Source organism: Diorhabda sublineata, chromosome 1, assembly GCF_026230105.1.
Source record: "Diorhabda sublineata isolate icDioSubl1.1 chromosome 1, icDioSubl1.1, whole genome shotgun sequence".
Taxonomy (NCBI): Eukaryota; Metazoa; Arthropoda; class Insecta; order Coleoptera; family Chrysomelidae; genus Diorhabda; species Diorhabda sublineata.
This window is the reverse complement of record NC_079474.1, coordinates 13,549,884-13,573,820: the sequence shown is the minus strand read 5'-3', so window position 1 is coordinate 13,573,820 and position 23,937 is coordinate 13,549,884. Positions and strand designations below refer to the sequence as shown.

General features: G+C 32.3%; 3 protein-coding genes across 4 annotated transcripts in view; 1 reads left to right on the top strand and 2 right to left on the bottom strand.

Moving 5' to 3' along the window:
- LOC130451795 (uncharacterized) overlaps positions 1 to 13,289 on the bottom strand; it is a 60,065-nt gene extending 46,776 nt beyond the window's left edge. Inside the window, exons 1-4 of the mRNA XM_056791047.1 lie at positions 13,272 to 13,289; positions 12,193 to 12,386; positions 9,053 to 9,329; positions 214 to 444 (exon numbers count right to left, since the gene is read on the bottom strand). Coding sequence (XP_056647025.1) covers positions 214 to 444; positions 9,053 to 9,329; positions 12,193 to 12,386; positions 13,272 to 13,289 — 720 coding nt within the window. The remainder of the gene's footprint in view (positions 1 to 213; positions 445 to 9,052; positions 9,330 to 12,192; positions 12,387 to 13,271) is intronic.
- A 3,973-nt stretch (positions 13,290 to 17,262) lies between these two features.
- LOC130448284 (transcription initiation factor TFIID subunit 7-like) lies at positions 17,263 to 19,796 on the top strand. 2 transcript variants are annotated; one of them, XM_056785579.1, is made up of 4 exons: positions 17,263 to 17,372; positions 17,716 to 18,123; positions 18,183 to 18,246; positions 18,396 to 19,796. In XM_056785579.1, exons 1-4 carry the CDS (start codon positions 17,313 to 17,315, stop codon positions 18,473 to 18,475), a joined length of 612 nt encoding a protein of 203 aa, XP_056641557.1. In that variant the 5' UTR covers positions 17,263 to 17,312; the 3' UTR covers positions 18,476 to 19,796. The 2 variants fall into 2 exon arrangements, with proteins under 2 accessions (XP_056641557.1, XP_056641551.1); XM_056785573.1 differs by having other exon boundaries at positions 18,183 to 19,796.
- Positions 19,797 to 21,609: 1,813 nt separating this feature from the next.
- Positions 21,610 to 23,755, bottom strand: LOC130448278 (vacuolar protein sorting-associated protein 37B). The gene is made up of 3 exons (XM_056785564.1): positions 23,528 to 23,755; positions 23,101 to 23,278; positions 21,610 to 22,649 (listed from the first exon to the last, which is right to left on the bottom strand). Exons 1-3 carry the CDS (start codon positions 23,657 to 23,659, stop codon positions 22,258 to 22,260), a joined length of 702 nt encoding a protein of 233 aa, XP_056641542.1. The 5' UTR covers positions 23,660 to 23,755; the 3' UTR covers positions 21,610 to 22,257.
- Between the last annotated feature and the right edge of the window lie 182 nt (positions 23,756 to 23,937).

Genomic DNA, 23,937 nt, shown 5'->3' with positions numbered 1-23,937 from the left:
TATGATCTGGAGACCAAGAGGTATTTACCACCCCAACGGGAAGTTGATTGGGGTTGGTGATTGCTCGATTTTTGCCCCCCGGTGGGCCCCACTTTGTCTATTGTTATTAAATAATAAAAATATATTTAATTATTAAATGAATTAATAGTTGATATTAGAAGATTGTTATACAGGGTGTTTAAAATAGCACAATGATATGTAAATTTATCTCACCTTTGATTTCTGTTGCTTGCCGAGCTGTGTTTTGAAGACATCATCGTCACCCGGTGACGTTTCTTTAGTTTTATTTTCTTGATTTGTATCGATTGTATGATATCCCTTGTAATTCAAATTATTTATATCGGTAGGTGTCACCTGATCTATGAATTCGATGTTATCGATAACAGACGACAGTGTATCCGGCGTCGGGACGCTGCCTTTGATAGGTGGAAGATTTGACTTATCCTGAAATTATTTTACTTATTTTGATACATTCAAGTCATTTTTCACATTTATATTACAGAATTTTAATAAATATAAAACATTTTATGGAAAAAACCATTTGGAGATAGGTCTTTGTTCCTTTCCTTACAGTTCCGTTAGTCACGTGTTATTGGTCACATTGAGGTAACTTCAGAAGTAGTGCGTAATGTTTATTTAAGGGTAAATTTTAAATGGAGTGCACAAACGAACATTTTCGACATATTTTACTTTTTTATTTCATTAAAGGAAATAAAGCTGCAACTCACAACAAAATATGTCAAGTTTATGGTGCGGATGGCTTAACAAGAACGCACGTATCAAAATTGGCATAAAAAATTCCATTCTGGAGATGAGCAACGTTCTGGTTGACCTACTGACGTTGATGATGACCAAATCAAAGTCATAATTGAAAAGGTTCGTCCTATAACTGTTCGAGGGGTTGCCAAGAGGCTACATGTATCACACACAATTGAAAAACACTTAAAACGTCTTGGAGTAGTTGATATTGATATTTGGGTACATCACAAATTGGAAGAAATGAAAACAATCATTACTGGTGATGTAAAATGGATCATGTATAGTAACATAGTTCATGTAGCAAATACGATGAACCAGTACAAACCACATCGAAAGCTGAAAAACAACAAAAAAAGCTCATGCTGTCAGTTTATGAAAGGTGTTGCTGCTTCCAAGGAACCAAACGATCAATTCTGATGTTTACTGTCAAAGAAATTTAAAATCAGAAAGGTTTAGTGTTCCACCATGATAATGCAAGGCCTCACACATCTTTGGCAACTCGTGGAAAACTATGATGATGCCACATCCCCCATACAGCCCTGATCTGGCACCATCTGATTACCATTTATTTCAAAGTTTGCAGTTTTCTTTGAATGGTGAAACTTACGCAAATGCCGATGACCTTCAATCGTACCTGGTTCAGTTTTTTGCTGATAAGGACCAGATATTTTACGAACGCTAAATCATGAAGCTGAACGAAAGATGGTAAAAGGTCATTGAGCGAAATGGAAAATATATAACTGATTAAAGACTATTATTTGTTTAAAAAAGTGTCTTACAAACTACAGATTTCCTCGAGGAAACAACTGTTGAACAACGACAAAACAACATAGTTTTGTCGATGTGCTTTGTGTGGGTAAGCGGTGAATATAGTATGAAAATTGACTTACAAAGGTTTAGAAACTTCAAGGGGGTCTTTGAAAGTGTAAGCTGAGCAAAAACAACTCATAAATTGTCGTTAAGTCACTCACAAATGTCACGTTATGGGGATGTTTTAAAGTGTAAACCGAATAAAAACAACTCATAAATTGTAGTTAGATAACGTTAAAAGGTTTAGAAACGTTATGGGGATGTTTTAAAGTGTAAACCGAATAAAAACAACTCATAAATTGTAGTTAGATAACTTTAAAAGATTTAGAAACATTATGGGGATGTTTGAGAGTGTAAGCAGAGTAAAAACAAAATCATAAATTGTCGTTACGTGACTTACAAAGATTTAGAAACGTTATGGGGATGTTTCAATGTGTAAATTAAGTGAAACAACTGTTGAATTATCCATAGGTAATTTTCAAAGATTTAGGAACGTTGTGGGGATGTTTGAAAGTGTTAATTGAGCAAAAACAACTCATAAATTGTCGTTAGGTGACTTACAAATATTTAGGAACGTTGTGGGGATGTTTGAGAGTGTGAACTGAGCAAAAACAACTATTAAATTGTCCTTAGGTGACTTACAAAGATTTAGAAACGTTATGGGGATGTTTCAATGTGTAAATTAAGTAAAACAACTGTTGAATTATCCATAGGTAATTTTCAAAGATTTAGGAACGTTGTGGGGATGTTTGAAAGTGTTAATTGAGCAAAAACAACTCATAAATTGTCGTTAGGTGTCTTACAAATATTTAGGAACGTTGTGGGGATGTTTGAGAGTGTGAACTGAGCAAAAACAACTATTAAATTGTCCTTAGGTGACTTACAAAGATTTAGAAACGTTATGGGGATGTTTCAATGAGTAAACTGAGCACAAACAATTCATAAATTGTCGTTAAGTGACTTACAGATGTTTAGAAACGTTATGGGGATGTTTTAAAGTGTAAACCGAATAAAAACAACTCATAAATTGTAGTTAGATAACGTTAAAAGGTTTAGAAACATTATGGGGATGTTTGAGAGTGTGAACTGAGCAAAAACAACTATTAAATTGTCCTTAGGTGACTTACGTTATGAGGATGTTTGAAAGTGTTGTATTAAATTGTAGTTAGGTGACTTACAAACTTTCATATTCAATAAAGTTGTGTTCTAATTTTCTGGCCAGTTTTTTATATGTTCGATCTTTTAAAATTATTACAGAGACGTAATTACTATGAAATTTATTTAAAAATGACAACTGTCGCCTATTACTCAATCGTCTACGCAATTAATCGAAGCTGCAACTGTTAATCATTAATATAGAAACCTTCGTAATTTTCAAATGATATTCCATAGAGTTTTAAAGCGAAGTATGCCAAATATAAACCTACTACCGAAAGGGTTGACATAATACTATGAATCTTACGATTATATTTACATAGATACTTGCCAAAACTAATTTTGTCTAATGGATATTACTCCAGAGCTATTTTTGAGCCCAGTAATAAATATATGTATTGTACAACGTTTTTTTCTAAAAAATAATATTTTTTTTTGATGACATTTGGTTAGCTTAGTCGATTTTTTCGTATTTATGCTTTACAAAGAACGGGGTTATAATATTAGTAGCAAAAATTTGGTAAATGGGCCTAGATATTGATCCCAAACCACTTTTCTCAATAAAAAAAAAATATATTTCTTGAAAAATTTCCGAAATTATTGATTTTTCTAAACTTAAATTAATATTTTGACAAGCAGAATTGAATTTCAATATATAAAAATGGAATACGAGACATGATCATAACTTCAACCAACTCTTATCACTCGTGTATGGCTACAAATTCTTCAAAATTAAAAAAAAAAAACAATTTTGACTTTACTATTAAGGCGAGAGAAAGTCGTTGGTTTACAGAGGGTGGTGAGGTAATACCTAAATAATGTGTTTCCAGAAGATTGACTGAAAAGCGATTAGCCCCCACGATCACCCGACATGAATCCTTTAGACTATTTCCTTTGGGGTTACTTAAAAAACATCGTTTATAAAACAAAGCTTGCCATGATTCAGGAATTAAAAGATAGGATTACCACAGAGATTAGAAGAATTGAACAGCTAGGGATGTTGCAAAAAGTATTGCAAAGTTTTAAAAATCGCATGACTTGTTGTTTTCAAGTAAATGGACAACAGCATCTGCTGTAATGGCTTTTACTGTATTACTTCTAACATGACATAAACATTTAAAGATTTGTCTTCAGTTGTTGTAGGTTTTCTGCACCATGATTGGGATAAATATTTTACTGCATCAGTTTCGTTTTTTCCAATGCCACCCTCCCAAAAAGATCCACTTTCTCTCAATCTCCTTTTCACTGTAGAAATACTCAAAAGCAGATCCATAGTTTGATTGATCTGAGCTGCTATCTCTGGGCCTGTGAATCCTCGATACGTTTTCCATCACTTGATCTGATTGATTGATTTAGAAACTTTGTATGTGGGCCTAGATGTTATGTACTGACTGTGTGGCTATCAATTCTTTATAATTGAAAATCGATAAAAGTCAATAGTAAATATTCCGAACTAATAACAGTTTTTACTGTACTATTAAGGTGGAAACAGCGTTTTAAATAAGATCGATTTTCACGCATCAATTTAAACTTTTTTATCGTACTTTTCCATATTATATTTCTTCTTACACTGTCGAATGCTTTCTGAATGTTTATAAAATCGGTTTACTTTTTATTTTCTACTTTTTCTTTTTTATCTGTCCTAATATGAATACATGTTTCAAACATTCGTATCTTTTAATCGATTAATCGAGTATCTTGTATGTCGGAAACGGAAACAAGTTATTTGTAAAATGTTTTCGAATTTGACATTTGACACATAACCCACTGGGTTTGTTCCAATTGAAGCTTGTGGAGATCATGAACGTCGAGCCCATGGGTTTCGCACTTAATAAATTTTTAAACGAAGTATAGTACAGGAAAACAATAAATTCCTTCTATTCGATAAAATTTGATATCAAACTATGAATATAACAAGTTTTTTGTCTGTATAATATTTTTTAAGATTTTTCCATTTATGGGACCTTGAGGGATAAAAAACCAGAAGCATAGTCCTAATTTTTATTGTCCTATATTTATAAATGACCTTCCTTTTTAAAAAAAAATAATATTTCTCGAAAATACGTAGAATAAATCCGCCTAGCAGACGCCTAGACGGGCACGTCCCAAAACACGTTTCTTTCACTATTATAGTATTCGTACAGTAGCGGTTTGAAACGAACGTGTCGAAAACCATGTGTGACGAAAAACAGGATAAAAAACTCAAATTGAGTGCAATAAATTGTTGCAATAGGCCTATGGGGACAATTCTCTATCTCGTGGGCGTGTTTTTGAGTGGTGTAAGCGCTTTAGTGAAGGCCGAAAGAGCTCTGAAGATGACCAGTACCCAGATCGCCCTGTGACTGTTTCAACTCCGAATACAGTGACCAAAGTCAACCAAATTGTGCGTGCAGATCATCGAATGAGCATCCGAATTATTGCAGAGGCTTAAAAAGCCGATAAAGAAACGAAGCCGAGGAAAAATTTTACACATGACGAGGTTGGTACCAAAAAACCTGACTCTGATCAAAAGCTCTTGGTCAAAGGGTCCGCTCATATTTCCTTGAAAGGTTAGAAAAAGATCTGCTATGAAAGGGAGCCGATTTGAATCGATGAAAGCGGTAAAGCAAAAAACGGCAAAGCTCCTAAAGGCGCTAACCAAAGAAGACTTCCAGCACTGCTTGGATCAATAGAAAAAACGTATGGAAAGATGTGTGGCGGGAGGATGGGAGTATTTTGAAGTAGAACATCGTTATTTAATAGCCAGACCTCGTACGACCCAATTTCTCACATTTTTGAATATCTTTTAAATATTTTCTATTTTTATAATTGACTGAACATATTTAAAAAATTTAATATTGCGACTAGCATATATTACATGATATCTAGCAATACTTTTGAAAATATTTAAACTACGGACCTGTGGTATTTTCGAAATTGTTGCCTTACGAAAATCGATAAGAAATTTTACAACTGGTCTGAATATCTTGATTGATTTCTTCGCCTAGAAAACCACAGCTGAATTGAATATAAGACAATAATAAAACAGGATGTGGTTTTTTCAATAACACCACCAATAATACGGCGGCGGTTCAATAAGTACTCTCTTACCAAAAAAAAATCGAAAATTTTGGAGCCGAGACGATTTTACTTCCACAAATATAGAAACAAAAAGAAATCGTACGAAACGAAATCTGGAAAATATTGTGGGTAAAACTACCAGTTGCCAATTCGACCGATATGGCCAAGTCGAAGATGGAAATTTAGAACTGGTGTGTTATCATGGTTTTATCCTTCTCAGGTAGATCACACCTAGTGAATACCAGAAAAAGGTAGCCATTACCTTTCCGCCGATAAGACGATGAAGTCGACTATTTCTTGGTCATATTTCGCTTAAATCTGCTCTGAAACAGTCTTACGGTGGCGTTTTTTATCATTGGCGAGCATCCATGTCGAAAATGTGATGCAGGACATGATACACGCAATTTCTTGGATCTTCTACTGCCTCAGCTTCGTTTATCATCTTAAATCGACGGCATACCACTACCAGATCGTCGATTTTTGTTATATTATCCTTCGTGGTAGTCGTTTACTGGAGAACTGGGCATGGAAAATCAAGTAGAGACATTTTTTGATGGTCGCAAAGACAATACTAGATTCCCCGATCGATATTGACGCCATAAGGCGGCGAATACTTATCGAACTACCCTCGTAACATATACATTACTTAATTATTGTATTGTATTGTTATAAACACATGTGGCGATTTTTATCTTTAACGAGGTGGGGGATGTTTTTTTATCATTGTAACCAGTTTACTTCGATAAATTCAAAATTACGAGGGTAAATAAGAAAATACAATGGATGATTTTTTTTACAATTACTTATCTTGTGAGCAAAAAAATCGACTCAAGTCGCACGCGGGCGGTGGAAAGCTACCAAAAAATCTGGATCTTCCATGTTTTTTTTCTTATTTTAACTGTTAAAGCCGTTAGTTTTAGCGTTATTGAATTATTTATTCTTAGACGGGCTACTCGATGATCGATGAGCTGTGGGTAATTTGGGGGCAGTAGCTGGACTTTTCGGCTCAGAACAATATCGGCCATTTCTTTTTAATGTGCACCTTCGATGGAAGTTATCAGTATTTTGGTATCGACGGTAAACTATGGAAACAGGAAACTGAGTTTATCACAACCATTTCGAATGACTTTTTCATTAATAGATAAAAGGCTTTCAAAGTGAGAATCTTTCAGTTTTGCCACTGTTATGTTTGGAAAGATTTTTTTTATAAATACGTGTCCTATTAGTATGGACGCTACACTCTGTTTAAATCATAGTTTTGATTCATTGTTTCAAAAAATCCCAGGAGTAAACTTTACTTACGTACCTGATACCATTGTTGTAAGCGGGATACAAGAAGTTCTACTTTAGATCTTGATCATTGTAAATATTATACAAGATCATTCAAATAGGCATGGTTAATTCAATGTGGAGTATTTTCTTGAAGTGAGAACTGATCAGAATCACTAGAAATCGATTTAATTTCAACATCACTTTCATTGTCATCTAGTATATTCGTACTCGAATTACCGGCTCACACTGGATGAGTTGCATCCATAGCATCAGTGAACCAAATGGCCGACGATTTCTCCACTGGAGTAAAACGATTCTCCAGCTTTAGCAAAACACGTGAAGCGTTCACTTTTTATCTTGATTTGCACCAGGAAATCGAAAATTCGAATGCTCCCCTTCGATATAATCCCCTCCTCTTCCCACACCCCTTTCCATACGTTTTTTCCATTGATCGAAGCAGTGCTGGAAGTCTTCTTTGGTGAGGGTCTTTAGGAGCTCTGCCGTTTTTTGCTTTACCGCTTCCATCCACTCAAATCGGGTCTCTTTCAAAGCAGTTATTTTTCTAACTTTTCAAGGAAATCTAAGCAGATCCGTTGATGCAAGAGATTTGGGTCAGGAATCAGATTTTTCATCATATTCAATATCTTATCGGCCATCTTAAAAACGCCTAATAACACGTGGACGTGACAAAATTCATTACCAAACACTTGTTTTGCAAGTTGCAATTTTTCCAAGTTTCGTGTGAAATTCCATAACAATCTGTTGCTCTACTCTCTCCATGCGAATCTTCCATTGTTCCAAACAGTGCAGGTAGTCTGTTAATTCCTTTCTAACCTTTCAAGGAAATCTGAGCTGACCCGTTGACCAAGATCTTTTGTTCAAGAGTCAGATTTTTTGGCACCAACTTCGTTATGTGTAATTCCTTGTGTAAAATTTTTCTTGCAACAATTTATTACACTCTGTCGGAGTTTTTTATCCTGTTTTTCGTCACACATGGTTTTTGGAATAGTTCCTTTCAAACCGCTACTGCACGAATACTATAATGAGACAAACGTGTTTTGCGACGTGCCCCGTCTAGGGCGCCCTCTAGGCGCGCAATGCCGTTATTTGATAGCCAGACTTGTCGTAATTGTCGTTTGAAGCGAATAAAACATAACAAATAAATAAACAAAAAATTGTGACATGTGACTTTTAGGTTTAAGGAAGGTGGATTAATATACAGGGTGTTTCTATATTCACGTGACAAATTTCAGGAGGTGATTGTTTGTATGAATTTAAGATCGGACTTTCCTATAACAAAATTTCCTCAGCCCAACCCTTTCCGAGATATCACTCTTAAAAAGTGGTGACTGAAATTTTCATTTTTTTTTTTTTAATTTTAGTAAAGCTACTAGAAACTTGAAATTTTTTTGCGAGTGTACGAAAATTACAGATTTTCCAGCATTACTGAAATTTTAGAAAAAAAAATGACAATTTTAGTCACCACTTTTTGAGGGTTATATCTCGAAAAGGGGTAAACTGAGGAGATTTTGTTGTAGAAAATCACCTCCTAAACTTTGTCGCGTGAATTTAGAAACATCCTGTATTTATATAGTTTTATTTTGGGATATAAAAAAAGTTCAATTTCGTAAACTAATGTAATTAGCTTTTAATACCGGATTGGTCAAATTACATTTACGCGATTATCTAAAAATGAGCGTGATTCAATTTTAGATACGGGGGCGGTACAAAAACTTGAGTTATCTCTTTCACGGACTTATTGTCGACGAAATTTTCGATAAATGAAGTTACGTGATGCGACGTTTAAATTGTTTTAGTATAAACGAAAATATCGAAGCGAGTGCTTTAATAACAAAATACATAGTGATATCTAAATACAGATGCGAATATTTAGCAAGCCAGTTTGACGTGTTATTGCCGAATCTATTCGAGAGTTAGCTTAAAATTCATTTCCTAACACCGCAAGCACCAACAAGCGAACTTAACAAACACTTACAGCATTCTTTTTAGGAATAGGCGTTGGTTGAGAACAAGTAACTGTAGGGGAGGAGGTACCCGCGCCTACGAGTACCTGGGTAGCCTCCTCCCCCAATTCGCAAGACGTCGACGAAGCGTTCGATGGTGTTCTCTTATGTCCGCCTCCGCCAGACGATAATTTCGACGAATGCCTCGTTAAGGATTTGGTCCACGCATGGATACTGCCGGCACGGGTACTTCCCTTGCTGGTCGTACTACTTTCACTACTCTTGCGTGGAATTGTAGAACTATTGTATCTGTAATAAAATCGGTAGGCAAGAGGTACACAAAAAGTTACGTCAAACTGGAGGCCGGCCTCCGAACATACATACAAATATTAAATCATATCATTCAAATTTTCACTATATTCAACCTTATACGAAAAAGTACGTACTCAGAAATTATAAGAAACTTGATGACGAATGACAAATGTTCGTTTGAATACAAAAATCAAGGAAAAACGACGAAGAAAAAACCACTTTTACACCAAGATAATTCATAAGTCGATGACAACGATGGTTAAATTGAACGAATTGCTCCTCAACCACCGTATAGTCCAGATCTAGCCCCCAATGACTACTAGCTATTAACTGGTCTCGAAAAAAATTCTCGCCGGTAAGAAATTCAATTCAAATGATGAAGCAATTGCTGAAACTGAAGCCTATTTTGAATCAAAAGACAAATACTTCCACAACTACGGCATCGAGAAATTAGAGAAGCGTTGGAATGATTTATTACTCTTTGAGGAGATTACACCGATGAATAAAATCGATTAGTTGCAAAAAATATGTGAAAGAGAGCATTCAAAATTGATAACAAATGTCAGAGGAGCGGACGCGGACCAAATACTGCTGAAAAAACTGTAAGAAGAAATAGCAAAAAAGCTGAAAGAAGAAATACCAAAGAAATACCGAAGAACAGAGGGAAGCCTCAGTATCTAGTAAAATATGACGTAAATACATTAAATGAAAAAGGTGCAAAGGAAAAAATCGAAAATGCAATGACCACAAATCTGAAAAACAAACATGGGAGGATATTGAGATGGAGCGAATGAAGTAAGATACCAAACAGGACTGAGAATATCGGAGGACTCAGAAGAGTACGCACAGGAAAGGAAGAAAGCAAAGAAAATGAGCAGAGAGGAAACGAAAGCATCTAGAGGACAAGCTGACAAAAATTGAAATTATGTAAACAAAGACAATACAAATTTTTATCGGGAGGGAAAAAGAAGTAAGATACCAAACAGGGGGTAAAAAAGAAAAACTGGATACACTGTTTGAGTTATAGTATAATTTTGTTGGTTATCGTATACAAACTCCTAGCTAGAAATAGATTAGGCAAATACTTGGACGAACAAGTGGGCAAAATATCGACTAAAAGATTATAACGTTCTTCGGTGAAGATGTAATTCAATGCTCGTCATGGTATTAGCCGGGAAAGTAATTGTTTTTTCCCTAAGTACCAGAGGGGTTTCAAAAAAGGGTAGGGATCAAATTTTCAGTCTGAAGGCAATCCAGATCAATAGCCATGACCAAGGATGAAACCTGAAGTTTCTTCTTGTGGATCACAAGCAAAAATATTATTCAAAAAGTAGAAAGCATTTATTCCAAACGCGAAAATGAAGTAGTTGTCGAAGGAAACTTATCCGCAATTTTTGAAACGAAAAGAGGTTTAAAACAAGTAGACCTTAAGCTACCTACTAGGATGCTAGCATCCGGGATGTTAGCATCCCACTTTGAGTCGAATTTGTGTTGGCATGCTAGCATCCCGGACTGCTATTTTATTTTAATTTTTTGCCAGTCGTCAATATGGCTCCAACTAATGAAGAGTTGTTGTTGCTGATGTTACTAATTAAGAAAAGAAAGCGTCGTGCAAAAAGGAAGTTTAGTGTGGACCCCTTTTTAGCTGTCAGTCGTGTTGAAAGCCTGTATTTTACTTGTTTGATAAAATGTGTAATAGTGAAACAAGATTTTTTAATTACTTTAGAATGTCACATCTCATCTCTAAACAAGATTCCTCAGACCAATTTCACCCGAAGAAAAACTAGTCATAACCCTGATCAAACTGCGCGCACGCATATGTCAAATAGAGCGCCTGCTCGGATGCTAGCAGCCTAGTATAATGCGCCGCATTTGAACTAATGCCCTACAACCGATTTTATGCATTCCGGGATGCAAAAAGCGACCGGCTGCTCGCATTTCATCATCCCAGCGGATATGCACAAAATCGAGCCTCCGGGTGGCTGTTTTAGCATCCGATACTGGCATCCCTAGACTAATGCCCCGCTAACCATCCAGATGCCAGCATCCTAGTATAGTGGTAGCCTTAGAGATGACTCTGAGAAGTGGTGACAGGGGATGATTTACAATAACAAAACACAAATCGTATTCAACGCGAAAGGATCTAGAAAAAATGTTTCTACTGAAAAGCGTAGTATAGTGACCCCTTTGCACATCTGAGGAGGAAGGTGAGAGATGTCTTGGAAACTAGTGGCATTATTTAAAAAAACACCACTCTTATAATCTGTGAAAAAATTGTTTGAAAGTAAATGAATATTGTAATACCATATGCGGTTTCAAAATTTGTTCCCACTGTATACATCAAAAGCCCACACTTCATGTCAGTCAGCGATTACTTCCATGTCATTATATTTGTGAGTCGTTACGAATAAAAGATCCTCACGTTCTTCGGTGAAGATGTAATTTAATGCTCGTCGTGGAATTAGCCCGGAAAGTAATTGTGTTTTCCTTTTAAGGAATGGAAGACCACATTTTCGAATTATTTAAATTCAAAATTATATCAGAAATGGAAAACGGATATTATATATTGAATGAAAATATCAACTATGCTAAATTTGTACAAATTAAAAGTATAACAACTCGACATTCTAGATAATTTATTATAAAAATTGGGATTAAAATTCATAGGAATACAAAAAAACTGTCACAAATTAAATTTTTATTAAAAATGCAATTACTTGTACCTCTACAGGTTACCAAATGGAAAATTTCTTATATTTATCCTTGTTTAAAATTAAGAATAACCAAAGTTGAATAAACCGCTGTAACACTCATAGGGGTAAGGAAAAGTCTAATTGAATACCATCTAGAATGTACTTACCCTCTGGAGTCGAGTTTTGGGCAAGACTGTCCCGTGTTTTTGATTTGTTCCGGATAACAAACTTGACAACGGCTTCCCTTTACAATTTGTCGGCCGACAATTTTTTTCCTTGCAGTGCCATGTTTCAAAATACGTATGGGAAATTTTTTTAAATCGTCTAATTCCAGTATGAAGGCCGATCGAATCACTAATATCTACGGGATTGATTTTTCTTCCTAATAGATTACTAAACAGCACCAGGTTTCAACAAAAAAATAACTTATTGTACTACAATTTTAAATATTCTAGGAAAGAGTTTCAGTTCAATCGATTATCACATATTTCACTCAGTTCTGAGACAGTCCATAGTGCTTAATATCTTAGTGTACATAGAAAAATCTGGAAAAAAACGAATAATTAAATGTAAAATAATCTCGAATGTTCATGTGATATAAAACATGCTGACATTGCCTTTTCTAATGTTATTAAATGGACCTATAGAGAGATAATCGTTGAAAAATTGTTTAGGTAGGATAAGGAAAGTTTTTTTGTTAGAGGAAGATCAGTTGGGGTTGGCCCTGATGTAGGAATTGCTCCTCTGCAGGCCAGGGATTGTAGTGGTTGCATGCTGTTGTTTGTTTTTTGAAAATATTATGTGTGTGTTAAGTTAAGGTAGATTTCAGGGAGGTCTTCGTATGATGTTGCTAGCAGTCGGAGGAGCAATGAATCTATTGAATCCTTGGACTTTTATGCATGTCCTTGTAAGAAAACTAGTAGCTGGAATCCTTTTTGTTTGTCCTGGTTTACAAAGAAAAAATAAAACGTGCTATAAAATATTTTTTCGATGAAAAAAATAATTCATATCATAGCTATGCAATAAAAAACAGTAATTATGTAATCAAAAGGTTAAAATTATATCAATCTTATATAGATATAGATTTTTCTTCCCTACTTAGCATTGTATTAAAGATTCGGAGCTGAATATAGGATAACTTTCTAGTTAATTATGGTAATCAGCTAGGACTAATATGGATTCCGCAAAAGAAAGGAAATGGTATCCAATTTTTCTTTAATTTTCAGGAAAAAAGAACAGTTTTCACCCGGTCCAGTTCCTTCATATGTAATAGGGAATCTAAGATTGATCCATAGTCACATATCAACTCAAAACATAAATTTTTTTATTTCCAAACTGTGCTCTAAATTAACAATCCGTTTATGTTTGGAAAGAAGCTTTTTTGTGCTTAAAAGCTCATATGAAATAGTGTAAACACTTCCATATGCTTTCTTCATGTCTATTATCACTCTCAATTTCACTTTTCCATACTTTCCACTTGATTTTCCTACAGAACAGTCGCTATAATACTCAAGTCAATGGTATTTGAAACGCTCATTTTACTCACAAAATTTTTTTAATTGTTTAAAGATGTTCAACAAAGAAAAAAATATTTAAAACAGATTAAATGAGCATTCAAAATTTTTTTTAATTATTTCGACAGATCAACAAACAGACCATAAAAAATTTCTATTAATGTGACTCTACTTCATTTAAATTCTAGAAAATATTTTTTATTGTTGCAGCTTACGAAATTGTTAAAACAAAACAAAAATGTTATTTATTTTGAGATTAGATATTAAGATATAAATATTATTCCAGTAGGAGACGCTAATGTATAACAATTTATTGTTAACTGACCTTGACGATAATAATACGTCGAATTATGGTTTGTCAACATTATTTAAGTTTGGGATGGTAATTAATTAAAATGCCGATAAAACTGAATATTTATGCACACAGCAATAATTTATACAATTAAAAAAATAACTGGGTCTATTCTGCATTCTCCTAACCTTAATTTCAAATTACTACTCACATTCCATCATTAATATAATGGACTAAAGAAATTTTAATCAGTGAACTATTTAATTTACGAATTAAAGGAAAATACTAACATTGATAACCAGTTTTTGATATCATAATATTCAATTTTCCGGTTAATTTATTAAGTAGAACATATACAGGGCAATTCATCTAAATTAGATCAAAAATATGATAAAACTATAAATTACAAAAACTTTTATAAAGTGAAATATTTTAACACACTTTGAGGAGGCGACTAGGCAAAACATTTCGAAAATTGTTTATAACCTCAAAAGTAATATTAAAATAACAGAACTTTATTTAAAAAAGTTATATTTACTGACAAAACCATGTTCAATGCAAACGAATGAGAATCTCACGTTATTGTACAGCAGATAATACCTGCTGTAAAAGCCAGTATCCCAAAAAATCAACAGAGAAACTAAAGAAACAAATTATTGGTCCTTTATATAATTTTTAAATAACAATTTGTAGGATGACATTCATTATTATTAATGAACAATGAAATATACTACTTAGATGAGTTCGTTATGATAAATGTGTGAGGCAATGAGTGAATAAATATTAAATTAACCCATCGGAAAGGTTTGAGGCAAACACTGGTGTTCCTCAGGGAAGAATCTTTTCATAGACTCTCTATCTCCTGTATATTAAAACTGCAGCCTTAATCTATAGCTTTTATGTCGCCGTTCAAATCAGCTAACACCCAAATCCATAGACAGCAATTGAGTTAAATCCAGCAAAGATGGCTGACATTGCAGCTCAGGATTTGGTCCTGTCTGGACATAAATTCGCTTGTTGGGTGTTGAGGTTAGGAGCAATATGTTCCGGCATAGGTATGTGGCCAAATTGGCAGGTCCAAAAAAACTTAGAGCCCTCTTTAAGACCAAAAAGCTATATACTTCGCAAAAGCTACTAGTCCTCTACAAGGTCTATTTGTCCATCTGAAAATGCTTGACTCAATACAGAAAAAAGCCTTTTGACTTATAATCTGATTCTGTTTTACCAATACTACCACATCGGTTGATGTTCAACATAATTCCACCTAGAAAAGTACAACATCAATATCCACAGATATCTCCATACAGCAAGCACCACTCAAACTACTTGATGGGCTGCTCTTGTTTTTTACATAAAAAACCCAGATCTATCAATTTTTTTACTTTTTCTCTAGCAACTAATCACACAAAAAGTTTAGAAAATAGACAGAAACGAATTTTGTGCAAGAATTTGATGGGCATATATAGAAATTATCCCTCAAGAAGTTAGGAATGTAATTAAAAACTTATGTAAGCACTATGACACATGTATAGCATAATTTCCATAGTTCTCAATTGATACAGGATGTTTTTTTGTAGCCGTTAGCTAAAGAAGTTAAGTAACATCAGATTTTACATGTACCTTTTCATTCTAAATATGTAAGTTATGTAATGACAAATTTACTTTGAATTCTATTTAAAAAAGTTCTATTAATTTCCATACTTGAGTGTATTTAATAATAGCAAATATCATTGTATCGTAATAAAGTTTGTCTTTATTACCATTTATTATTGCATGAATGAAAAGAAATTTATAGTGGAAAAATGTTTTTTGAATAAAATTACTATATTATGATATTGAAAATCTAATAAAAACTAATAAAGTTAATCTTCAACACATCGAAGAATTAAATAAACAACGTAATTATTAAATAATAAAATTCAAATTTTGTGTCAATAAATTGTTGAAAACGAGATATATCAATATTAAGAGTTTTGATTGATATATCTACTAAGATTTAGTACTTATAAACTACACTTTTAACAATTAAATTGCTAATTAAAATTGAGGATATAATAATGATCTTGAAACAAGGCTTGAATACAAACAATGTATTTCTTTATATAGCTGAAAGTTGAACAGGTTAGAGAAGTCAATATAACATTCTTCCTATTCTAGCTAAGACAAAGCCCAAAGCCAAAGTCCATATGCTCCGAAACCATCCTATTAATTTATAAAATTGCATATTTTTCATTTACTAATACAGAAATGATTAAAAAATATAATTACAAGTAGTAAATAGGACATTATATATGATTTTATACTTTGAATAATAGTATATGTGTTCCACATGGTTATCAATGTCACAATTTAAATTACAAAAATATATACAAATTTTTCACATCCTTAGGTCACAGGTTTTGATCACTTATCCCAGATAATTGCAAATATTGTTAAATTACGTACATTTAACGACATAAAATATTCCAATAAAAAACGTGAAACTAATCAAAGTCATGTTGAAAATTTGTAATTTCAATTGAAATAAAATGATATATATTTGTTTAAGAAAAGCTTAATTACCTTTTAAAAGTTTTGATGAGATATTTATTTCTCCTTTAAGTAGTAATAAACACTATTATTTTCTAATGATCCAGGTTTTACTTGGGGTTTTGAAGTTACCACAATTAAATATACACAATAAGTTTTGATATAACCTCGATACAAGATTGATTTGAAAAATAAATGTAAATTAGTATAAGCACTTTATGAATAAACGTAAACCTTCATTCAACCTTGTGTAACGCCACTGATAATTTATGTCAAAAGATGATCTGGTATGCCGATTTTAAATGGTCAAAAACACTGTAATTTCTACGTGTTTAATAATAAATGAGTTCTTATTATTGCAAATGTAGGATATCGTTTGGAATAAACACATAATTACAATAAATATTTTAAGTTAGATCGAATAAAACGTAGTCCGACTAAAATGATAATTTCATATATGTAAATGCGTAATCCAATGGGCAAACAGTACTTAGGTATCCAAGAATATTGTAAAAACTCCAACACATGTATAATGTAACAAAAAAGCAATTTATTAACGAAAAAAACTCACATTCTTAGAGAAAAATGACACCACCCCGAAACAATTTTGACACCTTTAAAAACTAATAAATATTCATTATTCCCAACCAGATGTCGCTTTGCCGCATACGACATTTTCTTCTATAATAAATTCAATTCTAGTACTATAGAATATACAGTCACTGTTTCGTCATGAATTTAATAATCAATTTTTTTATTGTTAAAATTTATTTGATTATGATCGTAACATTATTCTTGAAAATACTTAACATCATATTTAAAAAGTGATTCGTATAGTGGAACTAAATTCTAGTTTGGACAGCCTGTAAAACTATATGTTCTATGATAAGTGTTCCATGTTCAAATAAAACAAGTGAAAAAATAATTAATGACCATAGTTTTTATTTGAAGAATGGAAGAACAAGAAGAAAAGATATGTTTAGAAGAGCAATTTATTCTTCGGCTTCCAATGGTAAGCAAACTACGTACCTATGTAATCGATTTATTCTATTTTTTCCTAAATATCATATCTTCAACTCACGTATGCATTTTTTGTACTGTATGTAAGCACAAAGTAAAAAAAATGTTTTTTTATTGACGTTTATGTAAAATATAAATATCTCACTATTAGAATGCCTTTTAAGAAAATGGGAAATATAAATAAAATCTAGAAAAGCTTCAGAGTATTAATCATCCAATGCTATTCCACTGGAAAATTTTTTCACTAGGTCAATATTTAATGTTTAGTGAGATTTTTTTTGTTTGGTCGATAGTAAAACCATGTAATATTTTGTCGAATAAAAAATACCTTTTAGGAACAAGCACAAAAAGTTAGAAAACTCTTACACAGCAAACCAAGAAAAATAAAAAAATTAATGAACATTTCCCTGGATCCAGATAGTCTTAAATTAATAGTTGATATAAAAAAAACAAAACTTTTCGGTACTCTAAGAAAACTGCCCACTATAATAGAATCTTACAAAACCAACATTAACAACAACAAATGTCTGTTGTTTAAAACTGCCGATATATGCTATATAGCAGAATGTGGATATGAAGAAAACACTACAAACCCGCGTCACTTACAACATGGTTATTGCCCACCTTTAAAAAACTGCAAAAAAAATCGATTTAGAAAAACTTTATATAATAAGGATGTTGCAATCGAAGCTGAAGCTTTATCAAAAGAATTACATTTTTTGTTAGCTGCTGATTTGGATGCGGTCAGTGGGAAACATAATTTAAAGTGCCCCAATTTTTTTTAGTTTCCATTATATTTCAGGTGTCTTCTAGGTTCGAACTGATCCATTCTGAAAATGATGCTACCAATATGGAAAGGCAGAATGGTAAGATATTTATCAAGTATCTAATTCTAACACTACAGGAAATTATATATGTATGCAGTATGATTATTATTTCATCTGGAACAAAATAGGTTTTGATGAGTTTCGATAGTTATAACATTGTTGTTGACCATTTTAATTTCGTTTTTTAGAGATTTTGTTTGGGAAGTTATCCAGTGATTCTTCGGATGTAAGTATTATAGGTTTTTATAAAAAAAATTGTAACAAATAAGGAATAAGTAAGTGGAAAGGATTCATTGGTATTATTTTTAAAAATTTTTTATTCAGATTCATTACTACAGTAAATTCGTATCCAGGTATGATTTAAAATGACTTTACACGTTTCCCAAATAGAGTAAAAATTGTTAAATATTTCGTTTAACAGATTTATTAATATAAAACGTCTTTATATGGTTCAGAGGCGTGTAACTAGATCAGCAATTGCTTGGTAGTACATAAGTGGTTCATTTTGTGCCAAATTTTTTACAAATTCACGATTTTTATACCAAAAGAAGGTAGTTTGTGAGACAAACAATTTTTTTTGCTTTTGGAAGTCTCATATCTTTTACTAAATCTTTCAGGCTTGTAAAAATCGTTGTGGAAAGTTTTGACCCAACCAAGAACTTGAAGGAGTTTTCAATATCTTCCTTTTTTTAGTACTTTGATCCACTATAATGTGGATTTAGAGCCAATTTATATGATAATTGATTCAACAGTTCATTAGGAGCAAATGGTTTGATGGTTGTAACTTGTTTCGGGGTTCTTTACATTGTGTTGAATGTTTTGAATTTTCCAACTCCTCTCTACAGCTGGGAGTTTGTGAAAAGACTCTAATTATGTGTTGGTGGTAGGTCAAATCTTGATTTTATCGTACTTTTCTCTGCCAATGTTACAGAATATTTTTTTAAACCATACAAATGAAGCAGAAACTTCTCTTCAGCAGTTCCCAAGTCTTCAAGAGTTTTGCCCAACTTTGAACTCCGAACAAATATAATTAAATTTTTATCGGAACCCGCAGTTACAACTTTGGAGCTGCTATTATTTTCTTTTATGTCTGTATGTTCAACGTCATTGTCTTCTTCAGCTGTTACAACTTTTAATCCTTGTGTTCTGATGCCAAAGCAAAAAAGTAGTAATGGTAGTTAGTTGTGAATTGACCCCAATCTTTTCATTAAAAAAAATAGAGGTTAGGGTTAGGTGCAGCTTTGAGAAGCACTAATCTTCTTCGTTATGGAACTATCACCTCAGAATAAATAGTACTATGGGGTATCATTATATGTCTTAACTTTGCATTTTCTTATTTTAGAACGAAAGTACCAATTAAACAGTTTGAAATCAAAGTATTTGGTCTGTATTATTTAGTGCCTTTATTATTTGTACATTTGATTGGATAAAAAGTGATATTTGTATATAAAATACATTCGCAAAATTACGCATTTCTTTAAAGACCGTCATGGGGACAACTGGTACTTTGATTACAGTTAATTTAGTGAATGTATAATTCCAAGAATGTGTATTTGTTGATTCAAATAAATTTAAACGATTTAAGAAAAGTATTTTTATTTCCAATTTGTGCACATACAATTTTATCAACGTTGCCAAGAAAAACATTTCTTTTTCTATACATAAAATTATAAAAAATACTTTTAACAAATTTTTGATTATTTTTAATATAAAGTAAAGGGGTGTGGGGTATCTGAAAACGAGATGTGCTAATTTGATTCAACATCAAATGGATTAAAAACGTTGCCAAGTCTAGTAAAATTTCTTGATAACCCAAACAAAATTTATTTTCGAATGTATTCATTACAGACAAGGGTTAAATCCTTTAAACATGGTAAAAAGTAGTAGTATTAGGATGAAACCTATCGGGAAAACAGAGAAAAAAATAATTTACGAGCGATTTGAGGTTAGGAAATGGAAGAGGATGATTTTTCAAGGGTTTATCTCGATTTTCGTTAAAAGTACAAGTCGTATGGAAAAAATTTGTAGGAAATAAAAAGTCTACAACTTTTGTATTCACATTTTTTTCACATAACCTCAAAATTTATGTGAAACATTCAAATAACCAAATTTCCGCTTTTTTAATCACATCTTTTAAAAACAAATTATTTTTATATGAAAATCTGTAAAAATCTGACTACCTAATTACGAAGCCACCTTATATATTTTTCAAAATTCATTGTGTATACTCAATCTTGTCTTAGCCTTTGTTCAGAATTCGTTGTTAATATATTAATTGTACTTTGTATGTTTCTTAAAAACCTATCTTTATTTTTTTAAGTTATAACTGGCGCAGTCAGTAGGATACGCCTGGGTCGTTGAAAAAGAGTTTTCTCTTATTCACTTTTGTTCGGATAGTAGACTCTGTCGTAAAGCGTATTTTACGAAAATTACGTTTACTTTGAACAAAGAAGTGGTCAACGAAACAACCACCCAAGTGACAAAACTGAATATACGATGAAGTTTAAAGAATATATAATATTACAAATATATGAAGATAACACGTATTAATTCGATTTTTTGACTACCTAAAACCTACACACACTTTGAATGATTGTGTGAGTAAAGTTGGTTATATTGCTTTGTTTTCTCGTTAGGTTTTTGAGAGTCATTTATTTTTTTTGTTTGTAACTTTCCTTTGGACTAAGAGCAAGTGGCTTGTTTAATAAAAAAATCGTTCGGCAGAGGATTCAAACTTCCGATCTCCGTGTTGGAAACCAAGCACTTCGATAACCTTACCAACTACACCGTTATTTGCGTCTTAAATGTTATTTTTATTTTATAAGAAGTATTATATTATAAACAACGTAGCAACGTCGCTAGTCAATGCTTATTACTCCGCCAGGTGCCATCGGGGGAGCCACTGTTGTCTAAAATATTTAAATCATTTTACTTCCTTACTCTTCGAACCTAAATTTTGAAAGAATATTTTTAACGCCGTGAGAAGTAAATACAACGAGTCATTAACACACATTGTATTTAACAACCGTTGTGGATCCATATAAGTTTCGACGAGATGTAGGTGTATAAGCAGCTAAGCCAATTCTCCAAAAAAAGGAGTCCCGATAAATGTCGAGTAGGTATAGAAGATACTGGTGAAGGTGGGATTATGTTGAGGAGCATCTGCCTTGGTAGTATCAATAGAATAGATTCAGGTTAGCGAACTTTCTTTTACGCTTCTAACTGAAAGTTTTTGGTAAACTCTAGATCGCCTATTATTCGAATCTAATGATGTAGATTTGCAAAAGAAGTTTGGACTGGATTGTTACATTTTTTTATAGTCAAATTTCAAAGGGGGGCGTAGAATAGTTCCTGTCACTGTCCAAATATTTGTGACTCAATTTATCTCAAGTTGTTATAAACTTTTCTTATTTTTGGTTGTTAGGTTAGGTTAGATCACAACACTGAGTCTGCTGTGTTTGCAGAGACATATCACTAATCAGTTAGTGACTTCAGTCACTTTTGAGTTTTTTTCAAGTAACTCCTTATGTATGGAGTAACTCGTGCTGGTGTAACCAGTCTGGTAAGTTCAATTTTCAAATATTTCGTGTGATTTACAATTAACTTTCTTTATAGTTACAAAGGGTTCAATTATGGAGCAGAATGAGTTCGTCTGAAACATATATGGACGAAATATTCGATGAAACTACTTATTCATGCCAAATAATGAGAAACAATAAGAAAATAAAAAAATAATGATATAAAAAACAACTTACAAAAGGATTAATTACAGAAAATAAGAAACATAATCAAAATAATGATAAATTTTTAATTAGTTCAAAATTATGGGACACCCTGTATCAACAGGTATAAGTATAAACTAACTTTCTTAATAAACTAAATTATTTTAAACAAATAAATGAATCTCTTCAAGGTAATTTAGCTGTGTTATAATAATTATGACTCACTTTTTTTTAGAACATCCTGTATAGTATAGGTATTCACAGTAAATTAGGACTTTTATTTTAAAATTTCGAACATCTAATGCATTTTTTTATATATATTTGAAAGTTAATAGTGATTCTGGAAATAATTATTGCCAAGAGGATGCGGCATGGGCATGTAATTATTTATTTGCCCGATGGGATACGGTGGTGGCATAGATCCGGGTATACTAACCCCCGGAAAGAAATTAGAGTTGATATTAACAGGCGGTGCGTTTATATAATTGGATACGTTATTCATTGATGGCGATTGTAGGATTTTGGATAATTTTTCTGCTTTTACTAAACGCAAATGCATGATTTTTCTTTTTTCTAAAAAGTCATCTAGAAAATCATCCAATTCCCCTTCCCCATCCAAATATCTCTTTGCTACTTTATCAGATTCTTCTTCCATTTCACTAGCCGATGTTTGTAGTAATGCCAAAGCGGTTTCTAAAGACATGTCACCTCCCTTGTCTCCTAGAAACCATTTCAAATTTTTAACCAACTATTTATTTTGAAAAATTGTAAAAACCTAAAGCTTCAGATACTGGATGTCATTTTATGTTCATATGCCTTTGTAAATGACACATTTAATCTCACAAAATTAAATCTCTGAGTGATTGCATTATTCACTCACTTCTTTCATCCTTAACAATTACAAACCCCAATCACTGCATCAATCGTAATAAATGAAAAAAAAAAAAAATAAAAAATGTGCTGCTCAATTTTCCTAATTGTGAAAACTAAGTTTAATAGTTGAAATCTTGTATTAAACTTTATAGTCAAATTATTGTAAATTTAGATCTTATCTAAAAACTATAGTTCAAGAATGTTTATCCAATGATAAAACAGGCACACATTGTTTCTACTTTTAAATGTTTGATAAAGAAAGAGGGATTCAATTGTTATCTTAAATATCAATACTTACTTAATTCCTTCATTTTTTCTTCAATCGTTCTTGTCAACTGTTCCCCTAACTCTGATAATTCTTTTATTTTTTCTCTCCCTTCAACCAACTCTGGCTCTTTTGAAAGATTAAACTCAGCCATAGAATTATTACTAGCTAATATATTTTCTTTTTCTTGCTCTATTTCTTTCAAGTATGACTACAGCACAAATATAAGACATAACCATTGTATTTTGGATAATAGTTAAATAATTTTACAACAAACTTAAGAAAAAATGTAAGAATTAATATCAAAATTATAATTAAATGAAGTAATAAGAAGAATCGTATTTTACTTTTATATTTGTTGCATATTATTAAAATTTTCATGTGAATTTCATTTGAAAGCCTGGACATAATTTTTAATAAATTAAAATGAATATTAGTATAACATTCCTTTTTGGTTTACCTGATCTAAGTTTGTAATAATTTCTTGAATTTTTTCATCATCGTTTATAATGGCATCTAGTTCATCGTTGCTTAAAGACGATATATTTGCTACAGCTCTCTTGCAATCAGCCTGTAGTATTTCAATAGACATTTTGATATTAAATTATTTAATCCTTAAAATACTATAGGTGAGTAATATTATGAATTGAAATGTAATTGACACAATAATAAAAGTGACGTTTGTAACAAGTCATTGTTATAGATTCCGTACTACACTAGAGTTGATTTAGGTCAACTTTTATGGTAAAAATTAATAAAATTATAATTTTAATCAAAATTGGGGATATAATGAGCGTTATTACTACATTTTTTAATATCTGTAGATAATTAAATGAATTATCATCTATCTTTTTGTCAGGTTACTAAGAG